We start from the raw sequence: 21,150 nt of genomic DNA, 5'->3' as shown, positions 1-21,150 counted from the left end.
TAGCCGTACACTGGCAACTTGAAAACCAGTTGGATCATATCGCTGTTCTACGTTACATGTTTCTTGCTGTGTATTGGTCACAGCCATCCATTAGGATTCTCCAGATTTCTTGACTGCAATTGCTCTTGCCTTCTTGAAGACGACCTGCGTGTCGAAACGCGTGTCGGCTGTTCATGACCAAATGAAATCTCAAATACATTTTTCTTGCAATTACTATCATTACTTTAATGGTGCAGCACTCATTACCATTCCATCCTTCATTAGTATAATGCTGGTCTTGTATCATAAATTGAGGTATTTTCTGTGCGCTGGCAACATTGAAATATGAAAGTATGCATCTTTCATGTCCAGTGTTGCCATGTAATCCCCCCTGTGCTATCAGGGGAATTACTTCCTGCAGAGTGACCATGCAGAACTTTTGTGGCTTTAAAAATTTGTTCGCTGTGCGCACATCTAAAACGGGTTGCATGGTTGGATCCTTTTTGGGTTCAAGGAAGTAGAATGAATAAATACCTTCTTTTACCTTTGACAGAGGTACGATTTCTATGGCTCCTTTCTCTTGTAGTGTCTCGACTTCCTGAAGAAGTATGCAAAGATGGTCTGGTGTCAGTCGTCTTGCTTGTGGAGGTCTGAATGTTGGGGACCGTTTGAACGCTATACAGTACCCGTGGGCCACGGTCTTTAGCACCCACTGGTCTGTAGTTATTACCTCCCATGCCTGAAGGAACAATGTTAGCCGGCCCCCGACCGGGAAGGCATGGTAGGGGACCCGAATCTTTTGGTAATTTTAAACCTGAGGTTTGGGAACCTCTAGGGGTAGAGACCCAGCCCCTTTGTTTCCCATGACGCTGACCCCTTTGGGGATACAGAGTGTGTTAACCGCTGGTTCCCTGTGGTGAGTTCCAATTGTTTCCCCGAGGAGTATTGTTGTTGAGGGAAGTGTTGGCCACGAAAAAGCCATTTGGACCCAGATCCTCGTCTTGTAGAGTGTCTTTGTGTAATTTGGTCCAGTGTTTTCAGGGTGTCATGCTCCTTGTTTGCAGTCTCGAAGGCCTCATCGACCGCCTTCCCAAACAGGTTGGATTCTTCCACGGGTTTATTTAGAAGTGACACTTGTGTCTCTGGCTTGAAGCCAGAGTTGCGTAGCCATGCAGGTCTCTTCAGGAGTGTGCCCTGAGCCATGGATCGACCAGCCGTCTCGGCAGAATCAAAAGTGTTCTTAAGTATGCCATGGTTCACTTGTCTGCCCTCAATGACTGGTCAGGAGACGAGTTCGTAGAGGTTCGGAACCTCTTGTAGGCCTTCTTGCAGTAAGGCCCATTGAACGTCTGTGTAGCTGGCCAATAGAGTTGTGTTAATCCGTGTTAAAAACGCTGCTGCGGTCGTAACCTTCTTCCTTCCTTATCAGGGGTTGCCTCGCCGGTTGACAGAGGGACCCCTGCCCTCTTTCTTGTAGTCACCACCAGAGAGTCTGGGGTGGAGTGACCTCTGATATAAAGAGGGTCTGAGGGAGAAGGACGAAGGAGTTTCTCTATTCTTGGGTTAACACCTCTTGTGAGAGCAGGTGTTGATAAGGAGGGAGCCAGACGTTTCTTAATTGAATTGAGGAGAGGAATAGCCTGGCTGGCCGGCAGCTTCTCTTTGAGGATGCCCTCCACGAAGTCCGCTTCAGGGACCGCTTCATCTGTGGCAATCTTAAAGTGTTTAGCTGCTTTACGCAACAGGACCGTTAAACGTCAGTTGATCATCCACTGGCAAGGGTTGTCTAGTGGGGAATCCAAAGATAGGACATCCGGATCTTGTGGATATGGAGACTGCCATGGTTGAGGGTCACCCATATCCGGGTTCTCCTCCCAGCCCTCTATGGGATCATGCATGTCCTCAGGATTGGAGAATTGGTCCTCATCCTGAGTGTCTGCAGGAATGTTGTCTTCAGTTAGGTCATAGTTGTATATATCCTCTTCCAAAGAGGGGTCAAAGAGCCTTGGGAATTTTGCTTTGGGGACCACAGGGCTCTCATCCCGTGGCCTTCTTGGTGTGGGATGTTCTGAACAGGAAACAAACCTGTCCAGCCTTTCCATGCAGTTTTCAAATTTCTCTCTAGTCCAAACCGAAGACCTAGAATAGTCCAGAGGTGGAAAAGGGTCCTGAACACGCTCTTCCGTCGTAAAACTACGAGATTTTTGTCTCAACGTCGAAGAAAGCTCTCCTTCACCCTCGGAGAACTCCTCCTGCGGGACCGGCGGAGGTGGAACGTCCCTGTGCGCCTCTTTCGGCTTCTGGATGGATTCCGGTACTCCCCTTACGCCATCGTTGGACCTCGGCGGATCCTTGGCCTTTTCCGTAGGCCTCGAAGTATCCCTTGACGTTTCTGAGAATCGGCGGAAACAATCCTTGCTAAGCTGTCAGCGACGTCCTCCGCAGCGCGTAGCTTCAGCCTGCGATTGCAAGGGAGTCTTTTTCGGCAGAGCCAGGGCCTTGTCGTCGGCAGCAGCTTTTTTCGGCTGTGCTGTCTTCGGCGGAAGCGGAACCCTATCGCCGTCGGACGCCTTCCTGTGATGCGTCTCGGTCACTAGGCGCAGATGCGGCTGCGGGGAGGGCTGCCGATCCTGGCGGTCGGCAGGTGCCGCCGGAACCTCCGGTGTACCCTTTGGCACTGAAATCTTCTTTGACTTGGCTGAGGATTGACTTGGGGGTTGTGTGTTTAGTGCTGTGTACATGTTCATCTTTGTCGCTGGGGTGTGACTTCCCCATAGCAGTGCCTAAGCCGTGCCTAGCAGGGCCGGGGACAAACTATGCGATACTAAGTAACCCCGCCAGCACTCTATTGTAAGGTAGGGTGTGCTGGGTCTAGAAATGTACAGGACTAAGTGAAGTCAATTTCACTCCACTGTTCTGGGAAACAGTAGTTTATCCGAGATAAGGTAGTTAAACCTTGGGAAAGCCTGAAAAGGCTTCCCCGTGTCACTGCACTGAGGGTGCTGTGTGACACAAATGAAAAAGATGCCTATGGAGTTGGTTAGACTCCATAACCAAAAAGAAACAAACACAGAAAACTCAATGATTTGAAAAGTTCAAAGTCCCAATGTTTAGCAAAAGAACTGAGGGCTCTAAGGTGGGAGGAACTGGCACATTTATAAGAATTCTCCCTAACACTTATGAATATTTGTAAATTCTTGTGTTCTAATAACCCGTGCCTTTTACTTACTTTTCAAAGCGCATTCTGAATGCCAACAGTAAGGTATTAATGTCCCCAGCCCTTGTTACTGAAGTCACTTGTGGGTGTAGGTTGTCTGTGGGCCATCCCAAAAGGGCCTTGCCTGATCCAGAAACTGTGTACAGTATTGAAGTATATTTGTGTTACTGTTCTATTGCTCCCTTCTGAAGAAGGCTTTATAACTGACTGATAAATACATTGTTTATGCAAGAAACCTTGAGTACGAGTTTATTTGAATACCTGTAACTGTGAATCTTTGTGTAACTCCACTACAGCTCACATTTCCCCTCTTGAGATAAGCCTGGCTGCTCAACACGTTACCAAAACTGTGTAGTACAAGCTTATACTAAAGGTTGGGTTGCCTATACCCGTGGTCATAGTTGTTTGTAGTGTTCCCAGAGGGTACTGCATACAAACCTTGCCCAACAAGACTTTAGAAAAATAATCTCTGTAAAAGTATCATATGCCAGCATCCCATCGTGGACAGATTATGCAAGTAAATAAAAGTAACGAAAAAAACGTTACAATGATTCAGCGTCACAATCTCACTTAACTGAAGGCGATGTGTGCAGGAAAAATAAACTAACTTTACAATGTAGAACAGAGTTCTCCTACACTAATAGCCATGGACTGATCAAAGCAAAAAGGCTCACTTGCTTCCAAAGGACAGGAAAGGTTCAAAACAATACCAAAAAAAGGAGAGTCCTTAAGGCTATGGAGGGAAAGCAGCAGAAAGTAAAATATTTCCTAACAGCCAATCGGAACTGGTTTAAAGCTGGGTATAGCCCCTAGTCGTGGGACACACCCACTCAGCGGCCAAAGGTGGCCTGATCCCTGCACACAGAGGGACAAGTAATAGTCAAATGCCCCTCCCACTTTTTAAGTCTTCGAAAACCAACACTAAAATCTCTATTTTTATGAATAGATGAGGGATCACAAAGGACTGAGCCAGGTACAATGGGGTACACCCAGTAGAACCATTTAAACAGTCAAATAATCAACCACCCCCCGCCTAGCCAGATAGCTAACAGAGAGAGGCTACTATGGGGTACATTTGGGGCACTACTGCCTTGGGAGTCAGTCTCTTAAGGCAGAGGACATGAACACAGAGCCACTTGGTAAGGCTTGGGATTAACCTTACTGGGAGAAAGCATCAAACGCCACAGAATCATGTACAAAAGAGCGGGCATCCTCCAAGTGGTCAAGAGAACTCCAAAAGTTGAGTTTGGTCCTAACAATTGTAGTGTGCGATTTGGCGCTAATAGTATGCAAAGATTTTTAAAACCATTCATAATCTGATGTTGCGTTCTCTAAATTGTAAATTCAAGGCATGTGTCTTTAATCTTTATTTTTCATTTTTTTCTTGCAGTACTCTAAAGCTTTGGGACTATAGTAAAGGAAAGGTATGCCCATATGCCACACTTAACATGCTTCATGTTTGTTAGACATTCTTCTTTTTGTATGAAAACCCTGTTCATTATATCATGCTAATTATGTATTGGTATTTTTAGAATGCTTCATGGTGGTTTGGTCAATTATAGCATGCTAAATCTATCCTCATTTAAACGTTTTTTTAAGGCTGTAATTTGAACTAGGGACATGCCTATGTTGGTTGTAAGGATGGTAGTCAATGCGGCTAAAGTCCCCAACCTTTATCGTAGGCAAACCTAGTGACCTTGGCCACCAAAGAGTGCAATATCCCCAAATTGAAGCCCGTTTCTTGTTATTTGTTAATGAAAAAATAGATGTAAGAAGTTATTTGATACTCTTAAGGGTCTGTTAGGACAGTTTTCTGTAGTCCAGGTAAGTGTTAGTTAAGATGTTCATAGTAATGAGAAATCTTCCTGACCTGTGTCCAACCCAAGACTTTTTGCTTGTACTGGTGGATTATTTCTCCTTATACCTCGGAGTGGGAACCTTTTTCCACACTCGCTGAATCTTTAACTCTTTTTTTTTTGGGTGTCCTTTTTAAGACTCTCAAAAGTGTCTTTTAAAAGTTATCCTCTATGATAATGTTTTGGCAAGAAGTGCCTATTGTTGCTGGGTTGCCCTAGGTGCTCCCCCTTTTATCTCTGGCTAACCTTGTGAGAACTACAGTTCCCAAGGGTAGAAAGGATCTTTGGATCCCTTTCTCATTTATTAGGTGAGATAAGCACCCCCCATTTTATGTGGAGTTCTGAGTAGATACCATGTAGCCCCATTCTCATTTTAAATGTAATTTTTATGTTACAAGGACACACTTCAATTTAGTGGCTATTTGCCTAGTATTGTCATTGGAAATAATCTGTTGTAGCATCAATGATTACCAAACTTCAGCCCAATAAAAATCGGACCAGAGTATACATGAAAATAATGAACATGTAGCACTTTGTATTGGATTCCTTCCTCATCTTTGATGCTCATCTCCAAGCTGAGCTGCTCTTTGGGAACTTTTCCCCAGCTGGAGTGCTCATCTTGGCTCTGCGTTGGCTCCGCCCAACGCCTCTGCACCCTCGCCAGACATGACTTTAAGGACAGTAATTATCGAGGCTCTGTGACCCCAGTTTTCTTTTCCTGTTCACTCTGCACGCTTCAGGAACATCGCTTTGTCAAAGGTTTACTTTCTCATTTCTTGACATGCCGACTCGGTCTAAGCCCTCTGGTTTCAAACCCTGTGTTGACTGACTGCTTCCGATATCCCTCTGACTCCCACAGGATGTACCTAGAATTTCTGCAGGTCTTGTCAGTCAATGCTCCCCAAGTCACTTAGAGAGTGGGCAGCAAAACTCTTTACCATTCTTCATAAGAAAAAAGGTGACAGACGGACTGGTTTGATGTTAATGAGAGTTTGTTTTTGCAATTTTCCCACCGTAGTTTCCTCCGGAACCCCATTCTTTTTGCTGTTTGTTTTATCCTGTCCTGACTTTTTGAAGGGAAGTAAAGCCCTCTGCTTCACTTACCTTTTGCTCACATGTAATGGGGAAATTGATAGGTCCTTCAGACTATCAGTACTGGGAAACATTGTTTCTCTTTTGAATTCTTATGAATTTAACATTGCACATAGCATCTTACAATGCAGTGCAAGGGGAGTATTTTGTATCGCCATAAATTTGTACTTGGTGGAGTTGTGGTTACTTTTAGATGTGCCTAAAGACAAGCTGGTGGCATCAGTTACATTTCTTTCAATTTTTGCATTATTTTTGGTGTGCACTTTTGAGTTTACCGTGTATGGCTACTAAATATGGATAGTGCCACTAGATTTTTGCTTCTTGTTTAGCCATATTGCAATTTGGCCTTCTTCCTTCTCATCACAGACTATCTAGTCCACATCCTTGATGCCAGAAAGTCTGCTTCTGGGGCGGATGTTAAACCAGTAGTTGTCCCCGATTGGACAACTACTGGCTGTTTGAATGGTGCAGATCTTTAACATTGGTGGGCTTGGAGCCAAGAATCCCTCAAAGAGCATCCTGCTGAAGATCTGAGTGTCCCTGTTGGGCAGGATTGTATGCAGTACTCTTTGGGTTCACTACAACAACCTTGACCACCTCGCAATAGGGACCCAACCTTTGGTACAAGTCTGAACTACACAGGTTGGTAGTTTAGTCGAGCAGCCGGACGTATCTCAAGAGGGGTCAATGTGAGCAGTAATGTTGCAACAGTTTCTTGATAAACCAATTATTAATTTATTTCACAGTCAGTTATATAAGCCTCCTTCAGAAAGGGAGCAAAACATGTACCATTTAAATATACTTCAAAACACACTCTTCGTTTCTCTAAATCAGATGATGCCCATTGGTGATGGCACACACACTTGTTACACCCTCAGGCGACTTAAGTAACTAGGACACTGTGGACATTGATTTATCACTGGTACATTTAGAGCAATACTGAGTTTGGTGAAAAAGATAGAATAGAGGAATAAAACAAAGGTTAACAAATAAGTCCTAAACGGGTAAGTACTTTTAGAAACCTTCCAATGCAGAGTAAATTAACCCTTTCCTGTGGGAAAGGCCAAAGCACAAAGTCACTGGTAAAGAGGAGTGTTGGGGAGAATTCTCAGAAATGTGCTAATTTCTCTCTACCTTAGAGACCCCCAGCAACTTTGCTGGATTTTGAGGACTTTCATTTTTTTACCGGGAGAGAGTGAGAACCTTTTTCCCACTCTCTCATGTATTTTAATGTGATTTTGAACTCTGTTTCTTTTGGTTGTGAAGTCTGACAAACTCCATAAGCATCATCTTTTTTATTTGTGTCACACCGCACCTTCAGTGCAGTGAAACGGGGAAGCCTTTTAGGCTGTCCCAAAATTGTAATACCTTCTCTGTAATAAACTACTGTTTCCCAGAGAATGTAAGCTTACATTGACTTTACTAGTCTTTTTAAATTCCTAGACCCAGCACACACTATCTTCCTATAGGGGTTACCTACTATCCCCTGTGTCTAAAATACTCATGTCGCAGTCAAGTGCTACCCTTTTCTATCGAAATGGCTGGTGGCAGTGGTTTTGCAACAAACTACCCTGATTTTTCCTGACCGCGAACACCGGTAGCTAAAAATTGCGGGAGCCCCGTTTTTCAAGATGGCGTCTTAAGCCCTTTTGTTTAAACCAGTCCTAGTCTTCTTATTTCAACATTTATTTTTGGAAAGGTCCTTCTAGTGTTTCTCTGTGCCCCAAACCAGGTTTGGTCCCTTTGTTTCTATGCCTCTGGCGGGCTATAGGACTGAAGACTGCCTCTGGTGTCTGGGGTGGGCAGGAAGTGAGGGAGGTGCCCGAAACTCCCTGTGCTTAGTCTCCTAGGAGACCCAAATGCACTCTGGCGTAATTGGCTGGCTGACTGTCAGGCAAGGACAGCCACCCTGCTGGGTGAGTGGCAGCTAGTCTGGAATGAATGGCAGAAAACTGTTTAAAAGGCAAGTTTCTTGGACTGGAAAGCAGAGTCGACCACTGGAACGAAAGAACCGAAGGCGAGCTGGAAGAGGACGGCTGCTGAAACTCCTGGACCGTTGCTTTTGCCCGGTGAAGCCCTACTGCAGGTCCAAATTGCCAAGTTCAGCCACACTGAGAAGCCCCTTCAAGGATGACTTCTTCCTTTGAGTTGGTGGGACCAATCAACTCGTAAGCTATCTGGATACCATTCTCGGAGCTGGTTAGGATTAACCAGGGGAAGGACACCAGCTTGTGTGCTGCTTGAACAGCTACTGTAACTGAAGTGACTCCATTATGTCAGTTTTTATCCAACCATCCTGTGCAGTGCAAGAGTCCCCCCCGATGTCCTCCCTCTTGTCCCCACGACTAAGGCTCAGGAACAGGGAGATCTGCAGGAACTGCCAGGAACCAACATCTTCAGCTGCATCTTTTTCTTCATACTAAGGTACTGTGCCAACCAATGTTCCCTTTAAGCTGTGCGCATGTGCGCTTGCCCAGCTTCCTTCGGGGTGCCGCTCAGAAGAATTTTAGCAGCGCACACAGCCAATTCCCACCTATTCCAAAAGGTTTAACAAGGCACAAGCCATAGCAGGCACCCAACATTTGCTTTCTCTCAAAATCTAAATTATAACAACTAGTCTTGATATTTTGGTGTAGCCTATTTACATGGACCAACAATGCAAGCTTGACCATAAAAACGTAAACATATAATACACCCACAAGAGGTTAAAAACTAATATGAAAATGTGTCTCGATTAACAGATAATACAACTAAGATATGCCTGCACACATTAACCAAATTATCTTCCCTCCCCACCCATGACTCCTATACTGGACTCTACCACACTTCTACTTTATGACTCAAACCTCCACCCTAGGCAACACTCAGATATTGTCAGACAGCATTGACTCTGCCTTGCTTGGCTCTGTGAAAGGTTACAAGACTAGTACCTACATCCACTTCTTTTATGTTTATTTTTATATGAATGACGTTCAAGCACAAGAATGTGTTACTCATGGTGCCTTAGCAAAAGTGTCACCCAGACTATGTAACCCAACTGTCAGCTCAAATATTGTAGATTGACTCTAAGTAAGCAGGCTACTTGGATGTGGACCCTCATCCCATGCTTCCTGTTCTTTGTATGTATGTTGCACATGCACTTTGTAGCAGCCACCTTGCAAGTTAACGCATTATAAAACTCAAATATTAATTTGCCCTCTTAGGCTTTTGCATAGGCAAATGTTAGGCTCAGCGTCTCCTACTTTAGCATAGGTAACACTACCCTATAACTGGAGAGCAGCATTGCACTATCATGTACTTGGCCGGCAAGGGATAATGGGCATAGGCTATGCTTGGCATTATTCGTGTATAGCATTAGGGCAAAGGATATTCCGATAACTCGAATACTTTACACACAATCTGCAAATGTTTCAAGTTTTCAGAGTTCCATGGCGCATAGACCTTAACAAATTATATGGTAATTTGCTGCTATACATAAACGGGTTGACTGAGCACTGCAATCCTAGCCAGCAATTTAAAGGTTTGGGGTATTTTGCAAACAATTTTGTATGCACGTCATAATAATTGTGCACATGCAGATTCATGACATTTTGTTCATGAAATTTTCTTAAATTGCACATAATATGGTGAGGCTTTAAATATGTTTTGCTTGCAAATTATTGTGGGCATGCAAAAATCCCAGTCGGTGTTTTACTGCTACAATCTCTAACTTTTTATAGAGCCCTGTCAGCTAGTATTGGAGGCTAACACAAGAGTCTGGGGGGGGGGGGTATACGGGTGAAAGGGCACAGGAGAAGACTCCTATGGGTTGAAGAACAAATCAGCAACTTTCCAAATCAGACATTTTGGCATGTACTGTGAAGGAAAAAAATGATTTGCTAAAGGATAGGAAACTAGTAAAAGTCTAGGAAACTGCACCGTCTGTGCTCAGCTGCTGAGGGCTTTTCAGTATGATCATGTGCTTGTGTTTATTGCCTCTAGCATCCCCATGCATCTTGTACAACTTATAACAGGAATTTCAGAAGAGCGGTCCCTAGTTGAAGAAGACAACACTTAATCTGTTTTACCTGTGAACACTGCTGCTATTGATTTAAAAAGCAGATATATGTGATATTCTTCAATGGGGCTCCAGAAGAAACCTGTTCTTTCCCCTTAAAATTCCTCTTGAGATCAAGCAGTAATACTATTAGTTACTATCTATGCCACTGCTCTTCCGGTCACTGAAACATCTCAGTGGAAAGTTGTGGATAGAAGCAGGGTGTAGGCTCCTGTTTTCATGGTTTCCCATTTTTTTTGGGCACATTTTCCTGTTTTTAGGGAGTAAAAAGGCATAGTGTATATGCCTCTAAACTGTAAGACTCGTTTTGAGTAACTGTTGGCACAACTCACAGGACAGTGTAACGTGAATAGAAGTCAAAGGCTCAGGAATTCTCATTCTCATCAATTTCTGTTAAGTTATTCTGATGCAATGATCTTCCTTGCACAAATAAATTGAGGCATGTTCTCCTGACCCTTGAATTACTTAAAATGGCACATGAACTCCTATTGGCATGTTTTCTGGGACATTCCTTTTAGTTGCCATTATTCGATTTGGAAAACTTATATCCTGTCTGAATTTTCTGACAGCCACATCATTGATGAGCAATATTTGTTTTTTCCAATGGCATTAAACACTTTCTGCATGGTCAACAAATGAATGGCCACAAATAAACCTATTGTATATACTTATAATACTTTTTATTTTTTGTGCATATGTTTTTTTTTCTCTGCTCCAGACTACTTTTGGTAGGTATTATGGCATATCTTTAAGTCTTGCACTGGTTGATGAGTTCTACTTATGAATCACGTATCAAATATTTGTTTGTTTAGCCTATGTGTTTGGAAAGAAGTGTTCTATGATGCACCTTTTACACCAATTTATAAAGAATTGCAGTGGCTGGGAAGGGAAAATCCCCTTCCAAACTCTTCACATCGATGCTAGCTCACTAAATACACAGTCATAAAGTGGGTTACCTCGTTATTCAGTTGCGCACATGGAAAATAATGGGCGCACAGAAGCTAACCATTTCCGCACTTAGGGAAAAATAATTAGAGGCAACATTGATAGTGTGGCTGAGCAGCCAGGCTTATCTCGAGGCGTCGGTGTGAGCAGTAGGGTTGTAACACAGTTTCACAGTGATAGTTATTCAAATAAACACTGTCATTAAACAGTTTATTTAACAGTCAGTTATATAAGCCTTCTTTGGAAGGGAGCAAAACATGTAACAATTATAAAACACTTCAGAACACACTCTGTTATCTAAATAAGATGATTCCTATTGGGATTGGCATACACACTTCCTACACCCACAGGCAACTTAAATAGCCAGGACACTGGACATTGATTTATCACTGGTACATTTATAGCAATATTGAGTTTGGTGCAAAGGTGGATAGGGGAATAAACCAAAGGATAACACATAATTCATAAGCTGGTAAGTACTTTTTAAACCTTCCAATGTCAAGTAAATTTAACCCTTTCCTGGGGAAAGGTAAAGGCACAGAGTCGGAGAGAAAAGTCTCTTAGGGAACCAGGACTCCCAGGAAGCAGGCCTGACTGAGCCTGAGCCCCCTCAACAGAGTGCGGGACCCCAGATGAAAGGAAAGCCCATCTCAACAGCCTGGAACCACAGTGTTGCTATTTGCGGTAGACACAAGGAGCTGAAACCTCTTGGTGCCACTTGAAGATTGCCGGTTGCCAGTGGCGACCGTCCCATTGCAGTGCAGGAGTCCCCAGAAGTCCTCCCTCTAGTCCCCACCGACTGAGGCCCAGTAACACCAGGATCTGCAGAGCTGCACAGGAACAGAAGTGATCTGCTGCACTTCTCTTCAACCTAAAGGTATTGTAAAGTCTGAGAAAACGTACCTCTTGTTGTGCCACCTTGCTTGTCCTCGTTGGAGACTTGTCTCGGTTGCCTCTGTAGAGTTGCTGACAGCTTCTATACCTTACAAGCCTCGTCCGCTTGTGGCCCTACTTTGAATTTCTTCTTATTCTATAGACTTCTAGAACATTGCAAGACTTTTACTTACCTGCAAGAAGTGCTTCAGTTCACCTCGACTTTTGCTAACTTAATATTGGCTGGCCTGCCTCCCTGAATGACTCTTCTCTCCTGTGCTTAGGTGTTCTGCCTTCCTTCCAGGAAGGTATCTACTAATTATGCATTGGGGGTTACCAAAAGTACTTACCTGCTTCAGAATATTTGTGTGATCTCTTGTTTTGTTCTAATAACCTTTTTTCATTAAGTCTAAATGCAACAGTGATATATCAATGTCCCCAGCACCCTAACTATTGAAGCCACCTGAAAGTGTAGGTAGTGTATGTGGGTCATCCCAAATGGGTACTTACTGATTTAGAAATATTAAGAGTGTGTATTTTTGAAGTGTATTTGAGGGTTACTGCTTACTCCAACTGACTGTTGAATTAATATTTGTTTACTCAACAAACCTCGTGTGTGAGATTTTATTTGAATACTTGTCACTGTGAATCTGTGTAACTCCCTTACAGCTCACATTGACCCCTCCTTTTTGAATTTTTTTTATTTTATAAATCTTTTTATTGGTGTTTTAGAGAAGCCAAAAACAAAGCTAAATATGGTCAACATGTCAAATATTGGTCAGTCAACAGTGTCGGGTCACATTTACTTGAGCAGTTCATGACATCGTGAACTAGACAGGGGCACATGGAGTAGAGGCGGTGGAGACTGACTTTGCCAGCGGAGAGTGTCTGGACGCTTGCCGCTATCAATCTTGTGGTTTCTGCACGATAGTCATCCACCCACTTCCCCCAAACCTGAAGGTTCTTCCTGGGGCATCCCCTGCAGAGTATATGCGTTTCTCAAGGGAGGCAGATCGGTCCATTTCGTTGGCCCATCTGTTAAGACTCAATCCCTCAGAGAAACCCCAGTTGTTGGCTAGGAGTAGTTTCCCAAGGCCCAATGCCACCGCAAGAAATGCCTTTTCATACTTGGTATGATCAGCTACTCCCCTGATCCCCAGTATAGCCAATTTCGGATTGTGTGAAACGGGGGACCCCAGCACCCAGCTAATCCGGTTGATACACTGGATCCAGAAGTCCTGAAGAACTGCACAATCCCAGATCATATGAAAGAATGTCCCTTCTACCCTCCTGCACCGTAGGCAGGTACATTGTCCCTCATTTAAGCATCATGGCCCTGGAATGATGGGCCTGGTGTAGCATTTTGTATTGGATCAGGCGGAGCCTGGCATCTATGCCGATTTCTCGGGGAAACGTCAGCGTCTCAACCCACTCCTCTGGCTCCAGTGGGCCCAGCAATCTCTCCCATTTCTCCTGGTGCTTGGTAAGCTCTGGTGCCCCGAAGGCAGGGATCACTTGATAAAGAGTGGACGTGACCTTGGTGGGGATCTTTGTTTGGAGCATGTTCGCTTCAAGGGGGGAGGTGGGAGACACTTTGGGATGTCCGCTGGTTCAGGGAATTGTGTCCGAATAGCGTGTGCAAGCTGCAAGTATCCATAGCGATCCCTACCCTGGAGTGGAAATGTATTCTGCAGGTCTGTGAATGCTACTAGTTGGTCCTCCCGAAGTATAGCATTGACCCCTCTTGAGATGAGCCTGGCTGCTCAACACGCTACCAACCTGTATAGTACAAATTTATACTAAAGGTTGGGTTGCTATTGCCAGGTGGTCCGGGTTGTTGTAGTGCACCCAAGGGGTACTGCATACAATCTTACCTAACAGCACCCATGGGTGCCTTATTGCAGTTGCGAATGCAGCACGTGGTAAAAACACACAATGGTAGTTAAAAGTAAACCACTGCCACCAACCATGAATTGCAGAAAGTTTAACGTAAAAATGTTACATGAAAAACTAGACAAAGGGGATGCTAAGTAACCCCTCCAGCACCCTATGGTAAGATAGTGTGTGCTGGGTCTAGAAAGTTACACAATGTAAGTAAAGTCAATGTCACTTCACTGGTCTTGGAAACAGTAGTTTGAGCAGGTATTTAAACCTTTGGGAAATCTAAGACTTTCCTGTGCCACTGCACTGAAGGTGCTGTCACAATGCAACGGTTATGCCCGTGGAACTTGTCAGACTCCAGAGTCTGACTAATAAAACAAATTGAGAGTGAGGGGAAAAAGCTCTCTCTCTCCAGGTTAGAAATTAAAGTCCTAAAGTCCAGCAAAAGAGCTGGGGGTCTCTAAATTAGAGAGGAATTAGCACATTTCTGAGAATTTTCCCTAACGGGAAGCATTACTAGTTCAAGGCTCTTCCCTTCCGACAGAAGTCGTTGCCCAGCGTCTTCACCAAGTGCCTGGCTCCGGTGGCAGCCCATCTATGACTGCAAGGTATCCACGTGTACACTTACCTGGACAACTGGACAACTGGCTGATCCGTGCCAGATCAAGGGACATAGCCGTTGACCAGACGGGGAAGACCATCCGCCTCCTGACGGAACTGGGGTTCTCTGTGAATTATGCAAAGTCCTGCTTGACCCCCTCGCAGGACGCGCTGTTCCCTGGGATCCAGACTCGACAGGATGGCTTGCCTGGCGTCACCGTTGGAGGAGAGGATATTAGCCATCCTAAGCAAAGTGCAATAGCTGTTGGCACTGAGGGTCGCCACGTGAGGACCATCAAGTCGCTACTCGGCATGATGTTGTCATGCATATACATGATTCGGCTCTGCAGGTTGCGGATGCACCCTCTACAGGAGTTCCTCGACGCCCGTTGGGTCCAGGTGTCTGGAGGCTTCGAAGACAGGATCGCGCTCAACATAGAGTTCCATTGAGGGATAAGGTGGAGTGGCGTGCGCTACAACATTGCCAGAGGCACGCATTTCCAAAGCCCCCCGTACCAGAAGGCGGTCACGCCGGACGCTTCCCTGGAACGATGGGGAGCCCACACCGGACGTCTTACGACAGAGGCCTGTGGCAGGCAGAGGAGACGACGCTACACATCCACATCCTGGAGCTATAGGCAGTGTTTTGGGCCCTCAAGTAGTTTCTGCCGTCTCTCAAGGGCAAGGTGGTGAGTGTCTTCACGAACAATGTCGCCCAGGGGATGTTCCTCATCCCGTTTCACCTGGCAGGAGTAAAGAACACTGTTGCCGACTCACTCAGCTGGGAGCTGCGCTCTTGCCACGAGTGGGAGCTTCGGCAGGATCAAGTGGACAACCTTTTCCTCAAATGGGGCAGTCTCCAGTTTGATTTGTTTGCGACAGCGACGACCACCAGCCGGGGAGCATGGCGGACGTATTCTCATTCCCTGGGGAAGTCCCGTTTCTGTATTCATTCCCTCCGTTGCCGTTGCTTCGAGTCATCAGTCAACTCAGACGGTACTGGTGCAGGATGATCCTCGTCGCCCCAGCTTGGCCAAGGCAGATCTGGTACCCGGACCTTCTCAGCATGTCGGTTTCCCCTGCAGTCAAGCTGCCAGTGGTCGTGGATCTTCTCGCCAGGGAAGCAGGCACAATTCTGCACCACGACCCGGGGTCGCTGAACCTGAAGACCTGGCTCCTGCAGCGTTAGAATTGGGTGGCTGCCATCTTCCAGTGGACTGCAAAGAGGTTCTCGCCAAGGCCAGGGCTTCGTCTACCTTAAAATGCTACAGACACAGACACAAAGGGAAGCGCTTTACTATTTGGTGCTGTTCACAGAAGAACAACCGTATTTACTGTCATTTGCTAAATCAGGGCTGGCTCACTCCTCCAAGGTTCATCTGGTGGCTATCTCCTGCTACACCAGATCTCTGGGTAGCTCTTCACTTTGGTTGCACCGTCTGGTGAAGGAGTTCATCAAGGGACTGTTCCACTCGTTCCCGCCGGTGAAGGCTCCGTCCCTGCAATGGGATCCCTATGTGATGCTGACTAGACTCATGGGGGCTCCATTCGAACGTATGCATTTAGCTCTGCTCAAGTTTCTGTCATGGAAGACGGCTTTCCTCGTGGCCATCACCTCTGCAAGACGAGTAGGTGAGATCAAGGCCCTGTCCTGCAACCGGCCTTACTTGACTTTTCATGAGTGGTGCTGTGGACGCACCCCTTTTTCATGCCCAAGGTTCCGTCAGAATTTCACCTCATCGAGCCCTTGGTGTTACCTGTGTTTTTTCCTACGCCTTCGTCGAAGGCTGAAAGGACTTTGCACTCGCTGGATGTGGCTAGAGCGCTGAAGCTTAGCCACGCACGCACAAAGAGTTTACAGATTTCTTAGCTTTTTGGGAACTTTGGTACTGTGAACCATGGGAAGGCCCTGTCCAAGTCTTCCATTTCCAGGTGGCTCTCCGGGTGCAACACTCATTGTTAGCGGTTGGCAAACTGACCGCTGCCTGGCTGTCTGAGAGCCCATTCTACCAGGGCGATTGCTGCTACAACAGAGTTTCTGTCTGGTGTGCCCATGCTGGACATCTGCAGGATCACTATGTGGAGGTCGAAGCACACCTTCACGAAATTGTACTGCTTCAACAGGGATTTGAGGGAGGAGTCCAGAGTCGGCTATGCAGTGCAGCTCAACCTGTTCACTTAAAGGTGAGCCTGGTGAGGAGGTAAGAGGTTGCTTCGGTTTGATCCTTGCCACCTCCCGTGGTTGTGCATGTGTGAGTTGCTATGTATTCTTTATTCATGAGCATGCGATTACATGCCAGACCCATGCTGGAGAACAGTTACAGGTAAGTAACTTGTTTGTTCGTCTTGGTCAGTTGGTCCCACCAACCGAACGGAAGAAGTCCTCCGTTCCGGGCTTCTCTAGTCGATACGAAATTAAAGCTTCAGCACTGCAGTAGGGCTTCACTGGGCACTTCAAGGGTCCAGGAGGGTACAGCAAGCTTCTCTTCCAGTTTTTCGTCAGATGTTTCTTTCAGTGGTTGACTCTGCCTTCTTTTAAAGAGGCCTTGCCTTCTATGCAGGTTTCTCCCATTCATTTGCAGCCTAGCTGTCACTCGCACAGCAGGGTGGCTGTCCTTCAAGGACAGCCAGCCAATCAGCACTGGGTGCATTCAGGTAACCAAGGAGACTAAGGACAGGGAGTTTTGGGCACCGCCCTCGCTTCCTGCCCTGCCAGGTACACTGGAGCCAGAGGCGGGCTTCAGCATTGAATCCCGCCAAAGACAAAACTAACGAAGGGCGTCAAACCTGGTTTAGCGCGCAGAGTAAAACCCAACAAAGACCTCACAAGCAAGAAATGGCAAAAAAAGGAGACAAGGGCGTTTTTGACAAAATGGGCACCCATGGGTGCAATACTGCAGCTGAGGATTGTTAGGCAGAGTTTGTATGCAGTACCCTGTGGGACCACTACACACAACTATGACTACAGGTGTAGGCAAAACCAACCTTTGGCATAAGTCTGTACTACAGTTTTTGGTAGCAGAGCTGAGCAGCCAGGCTTATCTCAAGAGGGAATGTGAGCTGTAAGGATGTTACACAGAGGTCTACAATCAGTTGTTCAAATAAACTCTTACACTCAAGGTTTCATGGTTAAACACTAATTAATGTATTCAACAGTCAGTTATAAAACATTCACTAGAAGGAGGCAGTTCAATATCAAACACAAATATACTTCAGTATTCTACACTTTAAGTTTCTGATGCATTCAGACTACTTTGAAGCAGGAGCAAAATGGCATTCAGAATACTTTGAAGGAGGAGCAAAAAGGAATAGGTTATTTAGAACATGAAAGGTTACAAGCATTCTTAGACTGTGCAAATATTTATAGTTAACCAGAAGAGTGGATTCAATTCAATAGTTTAGGCCAAAGCGAATGGGCTAAAGTCTTGGATAGGGTAAAGCAGTTCTGGTAGTGAAACTGAAAAGTCTTGGCACAAGTTCTTAGGAGTAGTTAGTAGCAAGAAGAATTATATTTTGGGTCACAAGCTGATTGGGCCTGTCAGTTGGGAAAGTTGCAAGCACTTTCACCGCGAGAGGTAAGTACTCTGTCTGATTTTACAGTACATTTACAAACGAAGAAAAAGATGCAGCTGGTGACTTAGGTTCCTGTCCGTTCCTGCATATATCTCTATTCCTGGGCCTCAGTCGTGGGGACAAGAGGGAGGACGTCGGGACTCCTGCACTGGGACTGGTCAAAAAGCTGGCAACTGGCAAATCTTTGTTTCCAGTAGCTGTAGTCGAGCACACAAACTGGTGTCCCTCTCCCTGGTTATTCGGTTTCCTGCAGCACTCGTGAGGAAAATACAACCAGCTCCGAGAATGGTATCCAGGAGGCTTGGCGTCGAGTTGATTGGTCCCACCAACTCAAACTGTCGAGATGAACTTGGCGATTCGGACCTGCTGCAGGGCTTCACCGGGCAAACCAATGGTTCAGGAGTTGCATCAGTCGTCCTCTACCAGCTCGTCTTCGGTTCTTTCGTTCCAGTGGTCGACTTTGCCTTCGAAGCCAAGACTTGCCTTTTATACAGTTCTCCAGCATGGGGTCTGGCATGGATTCACATGCTCATGAATATTCCCCGTCAGGCTGGGAATCCTCGGTATAGAAAAAAAATCTGTTTGTTTCGTTTCTGAACTGTCTTACTACTAATAACCAATCACTGGTCTCTGGGTCATACTGCCCCCATCCAATGACCGCCCTCTTCCTAAGCCCCTCCTCTGGCAGCCATCTTCAGATTTTTACTGCACGTTCAAGTGTTGGGAGTCCTCGTGCTATAGCTCTCGTTGGGTGCTGGAAGCGCTGGCCCAGGGGCACACTCTGGAATTTCAAAGAAAGTGTCCCCGCCTACCACCCGTGTGCAGGAAGGAAAACCAGGAGTATACTTGCAGTACTTTCTCGTCCGAAAGAAGACCGGCGGTTGGCGACACATCCTGGACCTTCGTCTAAACAAATGCATCAAGTCCCAGAAATTCCGGATGGTCATCCTTCAGCATGTGATATGATATATGATCGTTTATTTATATTTTAGCGCCTATACACAATGTGTTTCAAAGCGCTTCAAGGCAAGGGAGGGAACAAGGGAAAATACAACATTCTTGCAGGCCATGAACAGTAAGGATGTGAAATTAACTATCGTACTCGGCCTGACGACATTTCAGATAGTGCAAGAGCTAAGACATAGATAAGGAAGGGAGGGGGAGAGTGCAAAGGAAATGGAAACAGACAGGCGACTACCGTACTAGGCCTGACAACATTTCTGGTAGAGCCGGAGAAAAACAAAAGGTGAGGGAGAGGGGTGCAGAAAGGGAGGGGAGGAACAAAACAAGCGACTATCATACTAGGCCTGACGACATTTCAGATAGTGCTGGAGGCGTGGTGGGGAGGAAAAAAACAGTAATGGGAGGGTGGAGGAAACAGACGAGTTTGCTATCATATTAGGTCCAGGGACAATTCTGATAGAGTAAGTGCATAGAAGAAAAAAAGGGGAGGAGATAGGAACAGGGAGAAGGGAAAGGAGGCGAGAAAAGAGTAAGCAGTCAAAAAGAGTGGCGAAGCAAGCGTGGAGAGCGAATACAATTGCAGAAGTCATTAGTAACACATAATGTTGCAAGCCAGGATACACGATGAAGATGGGAACAGCATGATTCAGGGCCACCATGAGTACAAGATGCAAAGGAAGTCCAGCATGAGAGTTTAGAAAGGGTGACGCACCGTGAATGAATGAAGTCCATAAAAGTCAAATCAGCATTGGCCACAAGACAGTGATGGTGAAGGAAGGCACCAGGTGGGCGGGGCTTGCTAAGTGGTGAAAAAGAGCAGCAGGCAGGAAGGTACCAGGTGGGTGGAGCTTAGGCCAGGTGACCTAGATCCACTTGCACCTGCTCCCCATCTGCAAAGGAAAAGAAGCTGGAGGGCTCCTTAAGTAGGGAAACAGAGCGGCAAGCAGGAAGGCACCAGGTGGGCGTGGCTTGCTAAGTGGTGAAAGAGCGGGAAGCAGGAAGGCACCAAGTGGGCGGGGCTTGCTAAGTGGTGAAAAAGAGCGGCAGGCAGGAAGGCACCAGGAGGGCGGGGCTTAGGCCAGGTGACCTAGATCCACTTGCACCTGCTCCCCATCCCCATGTGCTGGGACAGCTGGAGGAGGGTGACTTCCTATCGTCACTGGACTTGGAGGATGCCTACTTCCACATCCCCATACACAAAGGACATCGAAAGTTCCTAAGATTTGTGGATCAAGGGCGACACTACCAGTTCAAGGCCCTACCCTTCGGTTTGAAGTCGGCGCCGAGGGTCTTCACCAAGTGCTTGGCACCGGTGGAGGCGTTGCTGCGCCTGCAGGGGAGCCACATATACCCTACCTGGACGATTAGCTCATCTGAGCAAAATCAAGGGAACTCGCCGTTGATCACACAGCGAAGACCGTGGGATTGCTCACGGATCTGTGATTCTCTATCAACTTTGCGAAATCCCACTTGGTACCATCGCAAGACGCCGCCCTGTTCTTGGGAGCCAGACTCGACACAGTGGCGCGATTGGCTTCTCCGTCAGAGGAAAGGACGAAGGCCATCCTGGGCAAGGTACAACGGCTGTTGACCATGGAGATGGCCGGGGTGAGGTCCATCAAGTCCCTACTCGGCATGATGTCATCGTGCATCTACCTCGTGCGCCTATGCAGGTTGCGGCCACTGCAAGAGTTCCTCGACGCCCGTTGGATGCAAGCAGCGAGCAGCTTCGAAGACAAGACCTCCCTCAACGAGACGTTCCGTCAAGCGATCTGGTGGTGGGGCAACTGCGCGCATCTAGCGGCGGGGTATGGACTTCCAGACCCCGGCACACCAGGAAACTGTGACGACGGACACCTCCCTGGAATGATGGGGAGCACACACCAGAGATCTCCACGTAAGAGACCTTTGGCTCCCAGAGGACAAGTCCCTACACATCAACGTCCTGGAGCTCTGAGCCGTGTTCTGGGCCCTCTGGTAGTTCCTCCCGTCCCTCAAGGGAAAGGTGGTGAGGGTCTTCACCGACAACACCACCACAATGTTCTACATCAGGAAGCAGAGGGGCACCAGATCCCCAGCCCTATCCAAGGAAGCACAGGATCTGTGGCACTGGC

General features: G+C 46.4%; 1 protein-coding gene across 1 annotated transcript in view; it reads left to right on the top strand.

Annotated features, from left to right (window-relative positions):
- WDR5 (WD repeat domain 5) overlaps positions 1 to 21,150 on the top strand; it is a 433,335-nt gene that overhangs the window by 358,177 nt on the left and 54,008 nt on the right. Inside the window, exon 11 of the mRNA XM_069609613.1 lies at positions 4,587 to 4,620. Coding sequence (XP_069465714.1) covers positions 4,587 to 4,620 — 34 coding nt within the window. The remainder of the gene's footprint in view (positions 1 to 4,586; positions 4,621 to 21,150) is intronic.

This window comes from Ambystoma mexicanum, chromosome 8 (assembly GCF_040938575.1).
Source record: "Ambystoma mexicanum isolate Mex_15411 chromosome 8, UKY_AmexF1_1, whole genome shotgun sequence".
NCBI classification, from domain to species: Eukaryota; Metazoa; Chordata; class Amphibia; order Caudata; family Ambystomatidae; genus Ambystoma; species Ambystoma mexicanum.
Note: the sequence above shows the minus strand (reverse complement) of the source record. Positions and strands in the feature narration are given on the sequence as shown.